The 17,738-nt window shown below is 43.3% G+C and overlaps 1 protein-coding gene across 1 annotated transcript in view; it reads right to left on the reverse strand.

The window, feature by feature from the left end:
* The window catches only part of LOC113655380 (MAM domain-containing glycosylphosphatidylinositol anchor protein 1), a 196,227-nt gene extending 179,720 nt beyond the window's left edge, over window positions 1-16,507 (reverse strand). Inside the window, exons 1-2 of the mRNA XM_027165890.2 lie at window positions 15,943-16,507; window positions 15,123-15,212 (exon numbers count right to left, since the gene is read on the reverse strand). Of these exons, the coding sequence (XP_027021691.1) occupies window positions 15,123-15,189 (67 nt within the window). The 5' untranslated portion in view covers window positions 15,190-15,212; window positions 15,943-16,507. The remainder of the gene's footprint in view (window positions 1-15,122; window positions 15,213-15,942) is intronic.
* Between the last annotated feature and the right edge of the window lie 1,231 nt (window positions 16,508-17,738).

Genomic DNA, 17,738 nt, shown 5'->3' on the forward strand with positions numbered 1-17,738 from the left:
GCTACAAAAATGAACCAATCACGAATAAAGAGTAATTAGAAGAATTTGATGTGACCAATAGCTGCCATCCTTAAATGATTTTATAGTGTCACATGGTTTACTGGACCCTTTGGGTTAGGAACGTAATGCGATCTTCTCAGTGACTGGAAGTTCCTGTGGCGGGAAATGACCCTGAAATTAAAGCAGCCCTGTCAGAGGATGAGCTCAAGACTGTAATCGATTTGCATGAACCCTTTAGTATACTTATATATATATATATATATATATATATATATATATATATATATATATATATATGAAACGGTCCACGCTGGTTGACTGATTACCTGAAAGCCAAAATAAAATCTTTGGCACAAGACATTTTCCAACTCCAGCTATGGTACTTATAGCATATTCAGTTCTTTACGTAATCCTGATAAAGACAAAACGTTGTCGCGACGGCAACGTGACCGACCCGAGAGCGCGGCGCGTTATGCGTCCTGAGAGCCCTGGTCTCAATTCGCGACCAAATGATTGAACGATGTGCCACAAACAGAACAGTGTAAAGCCCGGATTAACGATGGGTTATAAAAGACAGGGCTTGCTTTCGACAGTCGTCAGCGGCGATGAGATCAAACTAACAAATGCGGCTGTTGTGTGTTTGTGTGTGTTCTCTGTTTACACCGAGTCCCAAAAGTTTCCAAGAGTCTGAAGAAACTGGGCCAAGGCCTAGAGCAGGACGCCAGACTAATTAAGAAGTCAGAAGTGGGAGGTGAAGAGAAAGAGAGAGAGAGAGAGAGAGAGAGAGAGAGAGAGAGAGAGAGAGAGAGAGAGAGAGAAGCGAGACAGCGAGATACTGTGAGAGATGGAAAGGCAATAAAGAGGAAAGCGAGAACGAGAGAACAAGTCCCCTGATCGGATGCAAAGTGCATTATTAAAATTGGAGGGGGGGAAAGAGAGGCTCTATGGAGCAGAACTGCAATTACCTGGAGCTTACGAGGGGTTCGGTTTTCAACCCAAAGGCTCTGAACCGCAGGCACGAGGGCTTAAAACCGTGCGGATGACCAGTAATAAAAAAAGTCACCTCGGACCGACGGAGAGTTGCTTCTTACTTATTTCGTTGGTTTCTCATTCTTTGTCCTTCTACCTGGGATTTTCTACTAGGGTTCTTGACCGTACACTATCGTTCCATGCTGTATGAGGCATCTCCTGGACATCCACAAGGAAATCTTGCCGTTGGTCACAAATGAGTTCCTCAGCAATGACTGTGGTTTACTCCGAAGCTGACTTAATGGAAACATGTGAAACGTGTTTGATATTGGAATATTTGTTGTGTTTTTGTTGAGATTTTTTTGGAGGGGTTGGTTGGGGTGGGAGGTGGGATTTGTCTTGAGAGTGCAGTTAGATTTCTGTTTAATAGAAGAAAAAGAAATGGAAAAAAGAAATTTTCAAATTTCATCCATTTTTTTAATTTTTATTAGTTGATGTTGAAGTCAGGCTTGCGCGATTTAATCGCTACGCAACCTTAAATTGTCGCGATATCTAGAAGACGACACGATCCGTTTCTATTACATCACCTTTTTCATTTTGCGTCGATCCAACAGGATTCACGGATCTAGCACATGTCTGGATTTATAAGCACGCTTTTAGACGAGCTGGGTGTCTAGTCCTTCTTATCATGCACAAGCTCTCAGATCAGCTCTCAGCTTGCTCACTGCTGTCTCTGACTTAATTAGTGATCAGTGTGTGTGTGTGTGTGTGTGTGTGTGTGTGTGTGTGTGTGGGTCCCAGATGGCAGGTCTGAGTGTTAACCAGTTTAACTGCAGCTAAATCACAGTGAGTAGTTCGGAGAGAAACAGATCACGACCGATAGAGACCGATGAATATCAGAACTGATTCACAATATGCAGACACGTGACTAAAAAAGAAAACGGCTGAGACGCCATGTAGGTTAGCGGGCGTTAAAATGGTGTGACTTGCATTCCAATGCTAGTCAATGATTTAGTAATTCATTCATTAATTTTCTACCGCTTATCCGAACTACCTCGGGTCACGGTGAGCCTGTGCCTATATCAGGCGTCATCGGGCATCGAGGCAGGATACACCCTGGACGGAGTGCCAACCCATCGCAGGGCACACACACTCTCACTCACTCACACACTCACACACTACGGACAATTTTCCAGAGATGCCAATCAACCTACCATGCATGTCTTTGGACCGGGGGAGGAAACCGGAGTACACGGAGGAAACCCCCGAGGCACGGGGAGAACATGCAAACTCCACACACACAAGGCGGAGGCAGGAATCGAACCCCAACCCTGGAGGTGTGAGGCGAACGTGCTAACCACTAAGCCACCGTGCCCCCCTTTTTAGTAACTGAATTAGTAATAAATTCAATGGAACCCTGTCGAGGCAGTTAACTGATTTGGACCCATTTCAGGCGCAAGAATCCAACGTTAACGGAGACGCCTAACATCATGAGTTTATGGTTAGCGATTCGTTTATTATTTTGCATCCAGGTTCAGCATCCACACAGGGTTGCGCTCTTCACTTAGAAGGTCCGAAAGCTTCATGAAGCAGGACGCAACTGAAGCTGGTACAATTTCTATCTGCCTAACTGTTAAAGTCACTTTCTTAAAAAAAAAAATAAATAAATAAATAAAAACCTCAAAATGCTGACTTGATCTATTTCCTAACAAATCTCTTCCAGATACGGAGAACCGCCGTATGATGCTTACTTTAGATCAGTTCTGGAGACGACAGTGAGGTATCTGTAACAGGAGCTGGAGTTGGGGCGGAGGGACGGCGTGGTGGCGTAGCGGGTAGCGTTGTCCCTGTTTCGATCCTGAGCTCGGGTTACTGTCTCCGTGGAGCTTCAGATGAACTCTTTGTCTATGTGGGGGGTTTTTTCCAAGTACTTCAGTTTCCACCTACTGGTAGATGGATTAGTGACTCTAAATTACCCCTAGATGTGTGCGTGTACAGTATGTGTGTTGGACTGTGATGAACTGGTGGTCCTTATTTGCACAGTGTCACCAGGATTGTGTTTTAAAGTCACCACAGCTCTGACCAATGCTTTAAGACCAATTTTAATACGTTTTAACACACACACACACACACACACACACACACACACACACACCCAGCAGCAGCATTCATCAAGCATAAATTACAACAAACAAAGCCTAATCAATAGGCAGGGCTTACTGATAAATGACTAGAGGATGGTGTTTGTATAGACTTCTTGGAGGAGGAAAGAGAAGGGGGAAAAAACGAGCGAGAGAGAGAGAGAGAGAGAGAGAGAGAATAAACACCCTTCAGACATAAAACAGAAACACCTGCACAGTGTGTATCCACACGCGCATTAACCCTCCCACGCACAGACAAAAAGGGCAGATAAATGCAGGATACAATCTGCAATTTCAGGAATTTTCCACAGCTTGTCTGACGTCCCCGTTTGATAAATTACAGATGGGAGCCGAGGTCCTACTAAGCTGCTCTGCAGAAGTTAAACGGGGCTTTTACCCTAGCGCTGGGCCTACTGTGAAGTTGAGAGCCTCGTGCCAGCTCGAGAGAAAACGTCTAGTCCAGCTGTTGAGCGGAACGGAATTTACCCTTCTTACACACCTCACAAAATACGGTGTACGATAAAATATCGACAGGACCATCAGTGGGGTGGCAGTGGTGGGGCAGGTGGGGGGGGGGCAGTGGTGGCTCAACTGGTTAAGGCTCTGGGTTGTTGATCGGAGGATCGGGGTTCAAAGCCCAGCACAGCCAAGCTGCCACTGCTGGGCCCTTGAGCAAGGCCCTCAACCCTTCCTGCTCCAGCGGCACATCATCACAGCAGCCCCTGCACTCTGACCCCAACCTCCTCAGTTGGAGTATGTGAAGAAAAGTATTCCATTGTGCTGTAATGTATATGTGGCGATAAAAAAGGCTTCTATGCCCGCATTCTATCCTATTCTATGTAACGCGTGACAAGGCAGATTACATACTTCTGGTCTAGACTGGAGATTTAAACAGAACTCAGTCAGGATCAGGTCGTGTCAGGCGATGACACAGTAACAGAAAATCAGTCCATGATTTTACACGCTTTGCTGTTCAGCTTGGACAGAAAAGAAAGAAACGATTTCCCCGCGAGGCTAAGCTAGGCTAGGCTAAGCTATTCCACTATACATGCACACTACAGAGGGCACAAAACTTAAGCCTGTGTAAACAATACGCATGATACGATTCAGACGCAGGACAACACAACAGACTGGGACGTCTACGTGTTAAAAATGCACTGTTTAAAAACAAAAACCTGTGTAAGTTTACCAAACGTATAGAATACCACGTCTGTATCGATCGATCCTTCGCTAAAGGTTTCTGTTTACTTACTAGCACGTTTTTCCTTACAAAATTCTGTTCCTTTGTCACATAATCATTAAACAGCAGGTTCAGAAATTGCCAATGCTCGGCTAGTCGCGAGATAAGTGCCGGATCGATAGTGCTCTTCTCATTTTAATCTCCCCGTCACTTAAGTGGAGGTTTATCGTCGTTGCATCGGTCCATACGGTATGGACGTGTCATAAGGACGTGAGAACAGAGCTATGTCGCCTGTTACCTTGCTCTTAAATGTAAAGGTACAACATGTTGCTACTGTACACCACTATGCTGAAAGAGGTATTGCTGGACTCCTATAACCGCAGACCTTGAGTGTTTTATTCCTCACACACGTTCACTAGCCTCTATCTGTCTCTATATGAGTCTTTAACACAAAACTGAACAATGACCAATAATAGCAATCTGAATGTGAGAGGAAAAATAAGAGCCACTGAAAGGGCAAGCGAGTCTCAGACATCTCTGTCTAATGTGGGCACAGAAACAGGAAATTAAACTCTCTATTCGTTCCCGTTGTTCAGGCTTTCACTGCGCTGTATCAAATTCCGCACAGATTTTGCAAAACATGCCGAATTCTCCCGGAAAGTTGTTCCAAAATGGTGTCAAGATGTAGCACAAGCAGTGCTGCTTTAAACACTTTGTGTATAAATATTGCAAATTACAGACACTTCCATTTCTGGTCGGTTCAGGAAACGTCCTGACCGACTCCCTGACTTCTACCTTACGTCCAACTATATAGAAAGATTCAGAATTTGTCATCATTTTAAGCCTCTTCCAGTCGAGGATATGGTTTAGATTGCATAACACAAGGCTGACCCTGATAGTGAAGTACAAATCGATACCAAGCGACGGAGGTCCTGGACCTCGTGCGCCACGGATTGTTCGGAAAATATGATTCAGGTATCCTGAGGTGGTTGAAGGGGCTTTCTGTTAAAAGATGTTTCTAATACCTACTGAAGCGAAAATGTGTGGAACAAAATGGATAAAGTGGTCAGTGGGATTCGAGGGAAAATGTATAGTTTGAAAAAAAAAAACCTGATTTCTTTGCTGAGGCGATGATTTGCGTGTGTATTTTAAAGCCGTTTATTAAATCAAACGCCTGATCTGAGAAATCATTAACAATCATTAAGAAACGTATTTAACGCAGTTAGTTACACAACCGATTTTTTTACGTAATATTTTTTACGTGATATTTTTTCTCAAATTTGATCCCATTTTTGAGTCCATTGAGAATCCAGACTGTAAAGACAGAATTCACATCCTTAATGCAGCCGGAAGCTCGATACTTCTGCTTCTCGTTCATTTTTTCCTTTGTTACGATTCTAATCGAGTCCGATTTTTTTTCCCCCCGCACCTAAACGTACGGTATTAGTCATTATTCATTACTCAAGGGGAGGTTTTTTTTCGCCTAGCCACGCTCAGATGTGTGCAAGATGAGGCGCTGGAGTGTAAACGGAGAGTTCGTCTGACTCAGCAGCGTGTGGGAGGCATGAAAAGCAAAAGGCAGCTTTTACAATAAATGGCAGGAAAGCATCCAATTACATAAACGTCGGCGCAATCAAAAGGGGTACTGAAACCCCTGATCTTGTGCGGCACTTCCAAAGCAATCAAGGAATCTAAACAGGCTGCTCGCGCACGGCTATTCCCGAGAAAATAACCAAGAAGAAGGGCACTCAGGAATTGTGCGCGTGCATCCAGTCGGATATAAAGCTCGCGCACGATTATAGTAGAGAATCCAAAATTTTAAAAGAGAGTAATTGAAGGCAAGATGTACAAATATGTCAAATTGTCCCTCTGTTATTTTGCCGAATCTCAGCAGGGATACACGACAATGAGCCTGGTTCGAGTGTAATCGCTCATCAGATTTCAGAGAGAATATGATACGGGTGATAAATCGATATGCAGTGAAATATGCATCAAAGGCTTCCGTCGTGGTGAAGAAACGTTTCCATGCCGCCGTGCTGGCTGTCAGTGACAAACATCACTCAGTACGCGCACTATTTACCCCTTTTTTTAATCCCTTTTTTTTTTTTCTACTAAAACCAGATGGTATGTATATCACGGTGACAATGGAAGACATGGAAACTACACGATGTCTCATCTCTTACTTTCTAAATATACATTTGGTTCCACCACCGTTTTTTTTTTTTATATTTACGCAAGATGCCTGCCGTGCGCGTCGTACATTCGTTTAAAACGTCTAAAACTCACCGTGGCGTGTGTGCGTACAACGTAATAGCAATGTCAGAGGCAGGCGGTCGGAATAAGGTGCATACAAATTTCATTATCTGAGAAACGAATACAAATAGAAATATTGTTCGCGGTTCTTCTGGTTGAGATTAGATGCGTGCTTCAGGACAGGAAACCTCATGCGGATGCATCGGTGAAGAGATATTCACAGGTTCAGGGAAGTCCACCTTCATTAAACTCCCCTTGAAATAAAAAATAGAGCTATAGTGGTGGTTCAAGCAATTAAGGCACTGGGTTGTTGATTGAAGGATCAGGGTTCAAGCCCCAGCACTGCCAAGCTGCCACTGTTGGGGCTTTGAGCAAGGCCCTTAACCTTCCCTGCTCCAGGGGTGCTGTATCATGGCTGACCAAAGTTGGGGTATGCGAAGAAATACTGTAAGTTTACTGTGCTGTAACGTATATGTAACAAAATAAAAGCTTCTTCCATAACACTTGTAAAAGTACAATGGAAATTACAGTCAAAAACACAGACAAAAGGTTAAACTGGTGATAAAATAAATATCTTTTAATACAAGGATCAATCCTCAGGACACAACACTGTCCTGATGTTACTCGTCATTCATAGTACGGTCTCTCACTAACATTTCTGTTGTAAAAGCAGCCAGAGTGTCTTATGTAAAACTATCCTTTATAAACACACTGTATTTCTCCAGCAATTCTTTTTTTTTTTCCACCACAAGAGAGTGATTGTCTTGACCTGGCTCACTTTCTAGACGCTACACTGTGAGAACGTGCAGGACGACTGCCCCAGTTTCCTGCTGTGTTTCTTTTCTTCGCCCAACACCGTGCCCGTTTCTCACCGATATCCAGGTCAAAAGTAAACCGAATCCAAGATCTTTAGTATATGGGCTGTTTTCGTAGTAGTTGAGTTTTTGACTACTTTAACCTTGGAAGTCTGTAAGCCAATTAAACAACACGGCATGTGCAAAAGTGAACTCGTTTTCAAAACCCAATCAACACGGAGCAGCTTCCTGAAGACGTTCGACACTTTAGACAGCAAATACTTCGCAGCAATGACCGAGACGGCGAAGACTGATGAGCATCCTCGTCTACCCTCGGATTATGTGAGCCAAAACCCGAGATTTAGATTTTTCGGATCAGATCCCAAACATGTCCAGTAAGCCATCTGCTAGCTGATCGAGCTAAACTAGCCAGATCGTGACGTTTACCTGCATGACAGCTCTGTATTAAGAACATCTTCAGGATTTGTTGCCTTTGTCTTCTATTCAAATTTCTTTGAAGAAATCTACAAGATTTCTAGTACCGGTTGCCATGGGAACAATATTTATCAGTGAGTGATGTAATTAGTAGCTTAAATGAACCGCTCTGGAGGGAAATTTGGACACGCCCACTGGTCGTTTTGTTACTGCGAGTCACAATCTACAAGATTTCTAGTACCGGTTGCCATGGGAACATTATTTATCAGTGAGTGATGTAATTAGCAGCTTAAATCAACCGTTATGGAGGGAAATTTGGACACGCCCACTGGTCGTTTTGTTACTGCGAGTCACAATCTACAAGATTTCTAGTACTGGTTGCCATGGGAACATTATCAGTGAGTGATGTAATTAGCAGCTTAAATCAACCGTTATGGAGGGAAATTTGGACACGCCCACTGGTCGTTTTGTTACTGCGAGTCACAATCTACAAGATTTCTAGTACTTGTTGCCATGGGAACAATATTTATCAGTGGGTGATGTAATTAGCAGCTTAAATGAACCCTTCTGGAGGGAAATTTGGACACGCCCACTGGTCGTTTTGTTACTGTGAGTCACTGTATGTGTAAATGTAAGTTAGTACTCTAGTTCTCACCACATACTGTGTGTGTGTGTGTGTGTGTGTGTGTGTGTGTGTGTGTGTGTGTGTGTGTGTGTGTGTTGGCCTGGGAACGCCGTTCATGTGTGAAATTCTCAGAAAATCATTTTCTATTAAGTTCAGTTCTGACCATGAAATATTTTTATTTAGCTTTAATCTCGAGCACCCATTCTAGCATTTTAAAAGTGAAATGGAGAAAACTGTTTTAAAATATTGCTTTATGACTAAACTATGGTGTTATGGGGAACCTCTACGGCGTTTGTACGGCTGAGGTTTCCAAGAGGAACGTCCAAGAGGAACGTTTCCCAAGCTAACACACATATACCTCTTCCACTAAGTGAATCATTTAGCAGTTTGATCTTAGCTTCTACTCTTGTGCACATGACACTCAGATGTGTCTCTGTGTAGTTTAACATTACGCCCATGTTTATCCATGTGAACAAGTTTGCGAGCGCTGGGAATTTTTTTGCTCACAAGTTAAAGCTGTGACTGTTTTCTCACACACTTCTCTCGACCGTGATGAAAATTAAATCTGAACCGACGCTCAAGCGCCTTCCTACGTCTGGTCTACAACCGTGCCCCAGTTCTAGTCAAAAAGTGACAGGAAAGCATTAATAATGCAGACAGCTTTGGAACAGGTTGTGTTGATACGGAGTCGAGCAGCAAGAAAGCAACACAGAAAAGAAATGGAGGATCGTCGGGGGGTGGGGGTAGAGAAGGGGGGGAAATTACGGACAAAATGTGACGCCTCCGAGTGTATTTCCTGTCAGAAAACATGGCTTTAACCTGTATTAATAATGCTTAATGATATAAACAGCATTCTTCTTCTCGGTGGTATTATTAAGCAGAAAACACAACACAGGAGCTTGGAAAGCACCCAAGGCTTGTGTTCTCAAAGACATCTGTGTGCTTTTCCCTGCTGAACAGAAATGTCTGCTTGCGGCGGAAACACATCAAAACACTCATTCGAAAGCAACACCTCTCTCTCTTTCACACACACACACACACACAAGCACACTATATCATATCTATTGTCTCTCACCTCGCATGTTTGGGCTCGCCGACTAGCGACCCTGTCTCCGTCTACAAACTTTACTGCGCTGAAACGAGTCCTGTACAAAACTGTACAAAACTCCGTAAAAGCAAAAAGAGGGCTGGAAAACAACAATGTTCTAATAATACAGCTCAGCCACTGCGGAGTCTCGGCTACTACGCACTCTTCTTGTACTCTTCTTTTGAAAGGGAATTCAATTATATTGCCTTAATTAAATAAAGAATAACTATTAATGCATGTCTTCATTTACGGATTTCTCGTTCTGGATTGCGTTCGTTCGAGACGTTAAACAAATGAGTTCATAAAACTGAAAGGTCTTTTAGGGAGATAAACCGAACAAGGGCGTCGTGATTTATACACGTGCAGTAATTCGATCGTAACGCAATAATGCTAGGTTTATACAAACGCGATGCTGGAGACGGGCAGGCACTTATTTCCAGAGATTTCAGAGCAGCGTAACAGATATTGCATCATTAAGTAGGCGTGGCCTATTTGATCATCTAATCCTAACCATAGTTTTTGGTTGTTTATTTGTTTTCTAAAATAAATCTACCTGTATGACTGTTTTGTCCTTCGTAGTATGCTGTTTGTTTGTTTTTTTTGAAAGAGGGCGTTTTTCCGAGACCCCCGGAAACACGCCCACTTTATGTCATGGTAACGAAAGACCTGGAATTTAGTGAATGCCGCTGGTGATGCCTGCTTCCCAAGCCTACCCCGTTTCCATAGTAACCATTCAACGGTCGATGGTATGGACACTAAGCGTAGGACAAAAACGAGGAGACTTTCAAGTCTAACAGAAGCCGTATCCCAAATGACGTATTACTGTTTACAATTTCACTTTGAGTTGAACAAGTCCTCGTTAATTTAATAAGTTATCATGCAAAGCAAGCGGGTCTCTGGTTCTGGTTTCACTTGTTATTGTTTTTTCCCCAAGTTAGCTTTCAGTTGGCAAATATGCTAGTTAGGTTTGTTAAAGTTTTCTGTAACTTTTTTGGTAAAATTTGCCAGATTGTGTGTGTGTGAGTGAGAGAGAGAGAGAGAGAGAGAGAGAGAGAGAGAAAGAGCGAGGGAGTTTGCATTCATTCAAATTCATAGCTATAAAGTTTGGCTAGTTTGCTACCAAGTTCTGTTTTCATTGCTAATGCTGCATAAACAGTTGAAGAGACAAATTGTCCCTTGTGTCTTCATTTTTTTTTTTTTTTTTAGCAGATTGACCAAACGTCTCGATTGTTTAGCTTTCCTGAGTATGTTTAAATGCATCTAATTCATTCTTCTGACTCGTAATTATTATTTGGTACTTCGGGACGGTTTCGTCTGTACTTTGTCAAGTTCTACACGGGGATCTAGATGGTAACTGTACCGTTAAGAGATGTCGGGTCGATAGAAAGCGTTTCGTAAGCAAGGCATGGCGAGATGCGGGAATTTTGTGAAGAAGTTTCTATTTTAATCTGCCAATCTACGCTGGAGTTATTGAGCAAAGCTTTCGACAAAGCGGAACGATCCAGAAGAGCGCTGCAGTAGTGCTAAGAGTGTTCCAGCTCATCAACTTTTAGCTGTTTTAAATTACCCAGAGTAATTGAAGCCTGGTGTAGTGGAAACCTGCTTTCTGTCAGTCCACAGCTGAAAGCAGCGCAGTGCTTCCCTACGGTTTTGGTCAATTATAAAGCTATCCAAAAATATTAGATCCCACCTGTGCTAGAGAACACAGTGAGCACACGCTGTCCTTCCACCAGCGTGAGAGTAGAGCGCGAGCGCGAGAGCACGTGGACGCGATTCGAATGGAAAAAAGGACGATAAGATACGAGGGCGAGCGTAAAGGAGAGAAGCTTGGCACGGAAAAACTAATTACATGAAAACAAGCGAGCGATGAGGACGTGAGATGAACGGCTGGGAATTAAGAATGAGTAAGTGAGAGTGAGAATGTGAGAGAATGAGGAGAGAAAGGAACGTGTGTATAGTTTATGTGGCTCGCTCATCCTCATGCATTAGTCATAGCATGCCAACTGTTCTTCTACACACACACACACACACACACACACACAATGCTGTTCCATTCCATAATGCCAGCCGGTCTTGAGCGCAAGAAAGGATTCGCTTTAACCAGGGTTCAATGAAAAGGTCAGCACTTGTTGGTAACCACTCATCACTAGCTAAAACCTCAGCGGTGGCCTTTCTCCTGCGAACCTTCTTTTAAAAGGTTACCGACTTGAAAGCGCGCCTCGGTTTTTTGTTCCGCCTTGAAAAGGAAGCGAGAGCGTGCTTTTAGACGGAGAGAAAATACACGCAGAAACCCAAGCTAAATACGGACCACTCGGGGTTAAATGAACTACGGTAGAAGCTCCAAGATTACAGGCTACAACTGATCCAGATCCTGATCTGCTTCATCCTGACAAGCTGATCCTGGAAAAACTGTGTGTGAGGCGGGAATAGACTCCACATAGGTGCTCATCGCTTTACGTCACACATACACACACACACACACACACACACACAGTCACACTGAGGGGCAATTTAGAGTCACCAGTACACCTAGAAGTATGTTATTTGGGTTTTTTTTGGAGGTAACAGGACTCTCGAGGACCTAGTCGAAACCCACAAGACATGCGTGGAGAAGATGTGGAACTCTAGGTAGATATTAAGCTCTATTAAGAAGCCATCAGACTAAGCCAGCGAATAAAACGTGGGTTGGCGATGAAAGAGAAGTAAGAATCCGTTCCATTTTGAAAGCTCTGTATAAATAACTGACTTGTAACGGCTGCAAAAATTAAAAGCACACGTCGTGAGCGCTAGAAAACACCTGTTACAAAATGAAAAGTAGCATGAAAAGAACAAAGCGAGGGAATATGAGACGCTGATCACGGGAGTACGTTCCTTGATTAAGTCCTGGGGTGTTTTCTTTCTGTCTAAGCCTACGCTTTCGATGACTTCGGAGATTTTCGAGGGGAAATTCGATTTCGAGCGCGATGACGGTTCGGGAAGAAAAGAGACCACAAGGGAGACCGGGAACAAGCGAGGAATAGAAAGACAGTCGAGTTTTATAAAAGGATGGATATAATAAATATACCGTGGTTTTCGTTTTTTTTTTTTTTTTTTTTTAATTCGTGGATGATGTCATGCTAAGAACGTACGCACACTTTGGACTCAGAGTGCAATTTGGGCCCTCGGTGACTTCCTGGATCCTGCATTCTACAGCCTGGGACCTGGAAATCAACAAACATCTGCCATCTTTAAGAAGGTTTGTAAAAAAGCTCTCAAACAACCAAGGAGTGAGAAGCTCCACCAGTCCCATAATCATTTTTCTTAACTAAATGCCTAATAAATGTCAGACATGCGTCATTCTTACTTCTAAGTCGCTTTCAACTGACCGAAGTCTCTTAAAGGCGACTGCTTCTCCAGCAAGAACGTCTCATTAGGTGAACATGAGGTTTCTTACTTCCTTACTTTCCTCATTTCCTTTCTGAACTTCCTTACAGGAAACTTCCAAAATGCAATGATGAGTTTTTGTCAGATAGGTAAAAAGCAGAAGAAACACATACACACACACACACACACACACACACACACACACACACAGACAGGAGACCAGATCTCTGGATCGAAACCCCATACCCTACAGCTATACTGTTCCTCCACAGTGCTGCTGAATATTGGCTAATTTTGTTTTAAAGGAATAAATAAAACCATCTTTGCCTTTGATTTTCTCCTGGTTGTACCGGAGCACTCAAAAGATATTCCTCACTTCATGTGATGATGATGATGATGATGATGATGATGATGGTGGTGGTGGAAGAGAGCGCTGTTTAACATCACTGTTTAACTGTCAGTCCAAAATCCCCTATCACTATTCAACCGCTGACACTGAAGGCCACAGAATATGATTTCTATCATCAGACCATTCAGTGAGTCAGCCGCGGATGGACGGGGCCCGAGTTATCGTGGAAGACACCGGAATAGAAGGATAAAGGTGATCAGGCAAAAGAGCCTTTCATTGATCTGAATCAATGCCAGAAAGCCCCCCCCCCCCCGCATATCAGATCAGAGACACGATACAGCCTCGCTTTCTTTCCCTTCTCCCTCCCTCCCTCTCTCTCTCAGACAAGGACATGGAGTTTGTCCCCCAGGCTGATGGATGCATGACCTATCCATTTGGGAGCAGTAATGCCCACTAGGCTCATTAGAGGCCAATTACTTGATTAATTAAGAAGCAAATTAAGGGGCAAGCCTAGCAGCACTTTATTAAGCCGAGCTGCGAACGGAACGGCCGTAAACGCCGTCCATCCTCTTCGAAGGTTCATAGAACAATAGAAAACGGTCAATTTAATGCCTGCACATCCTTCATCAAAGCTCCTTCACGGAATCGAATTAAAACGGCACACGCTTTCAGAATACGCTCGACGGATCAGAGTCACCTGAATCCCAGATCACTTCATTTCATCTCAGTTCACAAACGTTGTGCTTTGATGATCGACGTCATGATATTTAGTCGGGATGACTGATCGCACGCTTACTGTACGTCACTGATGAGGACCGAACCCTGATTCGGTCAATTTCATCCGTGTTATAACTTCCACTCCGAGCGTGTTCATATCTTTATCGTACACACTAGCTGTCAGACACTGACCGCATTTCTGACCACAACAAGAAAAACAACAACTTAAGATATGTTAGCTAAGCAGCGCTCGACACTGCACACGCTCCTTAGCTAATTGCGGTCGGTGTCCAAAGTTTAGCTCCATAATCTACAACATCCTAAAAACTCGACGACTCAATGACAGACATCGTGTACGTTATACTCCGAGTCTTGCTATATGTTCAGCTGCTAATTTTAACAGCTTCTTTTTTTTTTTAAGTGTCTTTTGCTAATCACACTGTTTGGAGAGGTTTGGGTAAATAGTACGTATCTGAAATAAGCTACAGGTGATGCCGGATTATTCGTCTTGATCTCTCTCGGATTCAGATTTTTACGATGAATAAAAATAAATCAAGAATATCTGGTCTTTTAACATCAAAAGGTTTAACCATGTTCCTGCTTGGAAAACCTCTTCTACTTCTAAACACAGACATGGTTCTGTTTCAGTCTTAAGACTGGGGGGAAACCCTCAGGTGTACAGGGTGACGTAAACCTACAGGTAACTTCAAGCTTTCTTAAATTAAAAAAGGTGCATTTAACTGAAAGATGCAAAGTAAAGACTCATTGCAAAAGTAAAGGCCAAAGTTTCGCACCATTTACAGTGTGTGTAAATCCAATCCCTCTGCATGCACGCGCACAACTTGGCTCAGATTCTCTCTCCAAACTGCACTGATTGAAAACTTTCTCCCATTGGTCGGCTGGATTAAGTGGTTAATTAAACAATTACACCGGTGTGCGCTTTGGACCAGTTCCGGTTCACTTATCTTCTTATTCCCAGATCAGTCCCAAGTTTATTGTAAACTGTATGATGTAACACCTTGTTGCATGATTAAGATGCGTGCAAAAACAATCTGCACGCGCTGTACCTGACTGTTAGAAACCCTCCTGAAGCAGGATCGCCGTGATTCAAATCACTTCCTCTAGGCTATGTCGCGTTATAACATCCATTCCTATAGCGTTCCCTTGTGCGTTTTACGCGCGTGCACTACGCAGACAAAAAGTTCTTACCGTAAACCCCTTGTGCTCGTGCGTAGCGCTGCAGGACGGCGAATAATAAAATCCAGAAAAGCTCCATGTTCAGCTGCGATGCTTCATTACCTGCAGGAGAAGCCACAAGCACACAAGAGTGAGAGAGAGAGAGAGAGAGAGAGAGAGAGAGAGAGAGAGAGAGAGAGAGAGAGACGCGCGCGCGCGCGCGGACACATACAGCAGAGCCCCTGAGTTTTATCCGCAGAGTTTAAGGGCGTGCTCACATTCGAATGCACGGATTATCGAAAAGATTACAGAAGCTGTTAGTAACCTGTGAATGCATTGTCTATTAAAAAAAAAAAAAAAAAAAAAAAAAAAAAAAAGCTTATTATTTAATAAAATGGCACGAGGGGTTCGTGCAATGAGGAAAGCAGGGATGTCAAAGTTGGCGCGTGGGAGGTGATTAAAAAAATGTCCAAATTGACAGTCATTATTATTATTACTTTTTTTTGTAAGAAAGATTATAAATAATACGTGCATTAAAGGCAACGTTGTAAACTTCGACTATGAGCGATTACAGCACCGCGCGCGCGCCATGCTTTTCCCCAGGACCTGTCTGCCACTCAGACGGCTTCCACCGCGCGTCCCGTTGCCACCGGTATCGGTTTCCTGAACATTTCTACGTGTAACGGAAATAACAGGTTTGTAATAGGTCTGTATACAAATAAAGATATTTTACTTATCGGGTTATTTTGTTCTTTGCGCTCGTGAGCTGTTCGGTGTGCACGAGGAACAAAAAAGTCCATTTCTGTGACAGTTTTCGAACTTGAATCGTAAATATTAGTAAATTAAAACAAACCTTTTTCCGGTGTGGGAGCTCCGAGCGACGCTTCCAGTTTAGTCAACGTACAAAAGTCGATTTAAATAAAGCGACGCGAAGAAAATAAAAAATAGATATAAATAAATAGATAAATAAATCCACTTTCAACAGCAAAAGCAAGCAGTGAAGAGGAACTCAGATCTCCGGGTCGGTGCGCAGTCCAGCGCGCGCTGATGTCAACACGCTCCTTGGCACGCGCTCGTGCGCACAAAAACAAAGCAACACCGGATTCCGAGACATTTCTTTCCGCAAAGTTTTTTTGTGTTTTTTCCCCGGTTATTCTTATTATGATGTTCATACGACACACCCAGCATGTCACATCCACATCACAGCGACTCCGTGATGAGTTTTCTTCTTCTTTTCCCCGCAGTGGTGATGATACTGTAGACGAAGACGGATTGTTTTCGGGCTCGCGCTGGTCTTCGGCGTTATTTACGCGACTCGCTGGACATTAAGATTCTCTGCGAGTCTTGAAGGAGCGACTGCGTTACCGCTCCGTTGGCTACAGAGTGAGTGTGTGTGTGTGTGCGATCGTGCGTGTGTGTGTGTGCGCGCGCGGGCAGACGGAGTGAGTGAGTGCGCGAGGAAGGAGGCGGGCGCCAGAAACGTCTTCTATTTATTTTTTTTTTTTTTCGGAACAGGTTGCTGAAGTGGGAAAACCGTCACGGACCGTCTTTTTCACTTTAGTTAGCTGCTTCGTGTGTGTGTGTGTGTGTGTGTTTATATGAGTGAGTGTGTGTATGTGTCTGTGTGTGTATGTATATGTGTGTGTCTATGTGTGTGTGTAAGTAAAAAAAAAAAATAATTGCTGTCCGCGCGCGAGCTTTCGGTGATTTAATTGTTTGCCTGAGTTGAGCTCGAGAGCCAATTAAAGGCGCGCGGCTCTTGGAGAAATCGCGCCGGTTCCCCGAGGATCAATTAAATAAGAAAGTCGGTTGGTTATGGTAGGAAAAAATCACTATCTCTGTCAGACCTCCACTTTTCCACTTTTCCGTCCAACTCCATCTCATCAATTTCCTCTAGTGTGTTGTCTAAAAAAAATAAATATATAAATCAAATAAGTCCTGTGCTGTCTGTGGCCACCAGGCGGCGTGTTTTAGCTAATCATTCTCCATATTCTGTTTGTGAGCTCCTGTTATATGGCGAGTCTCATTCTTACACCTTACTGTTGTGTAAGTAGGTTTTAGTGCAGAAAATCAACCTTAAGCGTTATATATGATAACAGTCTGGTTTTAGTCCCAAAAACAGAAGAGCACCATTTTTTCTTACCATTTTTATATTAGTCAGGAATCAGACGTTAACGTAGTGATGACAGAAAGCATTGGATTCAAAGTTTCAGGATGCAATGCAGGTATGAAGAAGAAGAAGAAGTAGAAGAAGCCTTTATATGTCAGATATATGTTAGAGACTCTGCTTGGCTATGTTGATGGTGATGATGATGGTGTGATTAGCATCAAAGTTTGAGCACTAGTGGTTTGTGGGTCGTGTAGAAAACCATCATCTAATTGTTACCCAATTGTACCATGCTTGGTTAAATGAACTACAAACTGAACTGTGATTTAGACATGTAGTGTGGAGGATCCTGCTTTAGTTAGATCAAGGCATCTATAACAAGTCTGTGATGAATTCATTGCGGCTACTGTGCCGTCCTCCTGGAATACACTCCGGTCTTCATGTTGCTGATGCTGGACTACCAGCAGAATCTGATGAGGTTCCCATCAGTCTTAGCAAATAAGAGGCAGAGCCTGAATCAGTGTCTGAGTCTATGTGAGATG

Source organism: Tachysurus fulvidraco, chromosome 4 (genome assembly GCF_022655615.1).
Source record: "Tachysurus fulvidraco isolate hzauxx_2018 chromosome 4, HZAU_PFXX_2.0, whole genome shotgun sequence".
NCBI classification, from domain to species: Eukaryota; Metazoa; Chordata; class Actinopteri; order Siluriformes; family Bagridae; genus Tachysurus; species Tachysurus fulvidraco.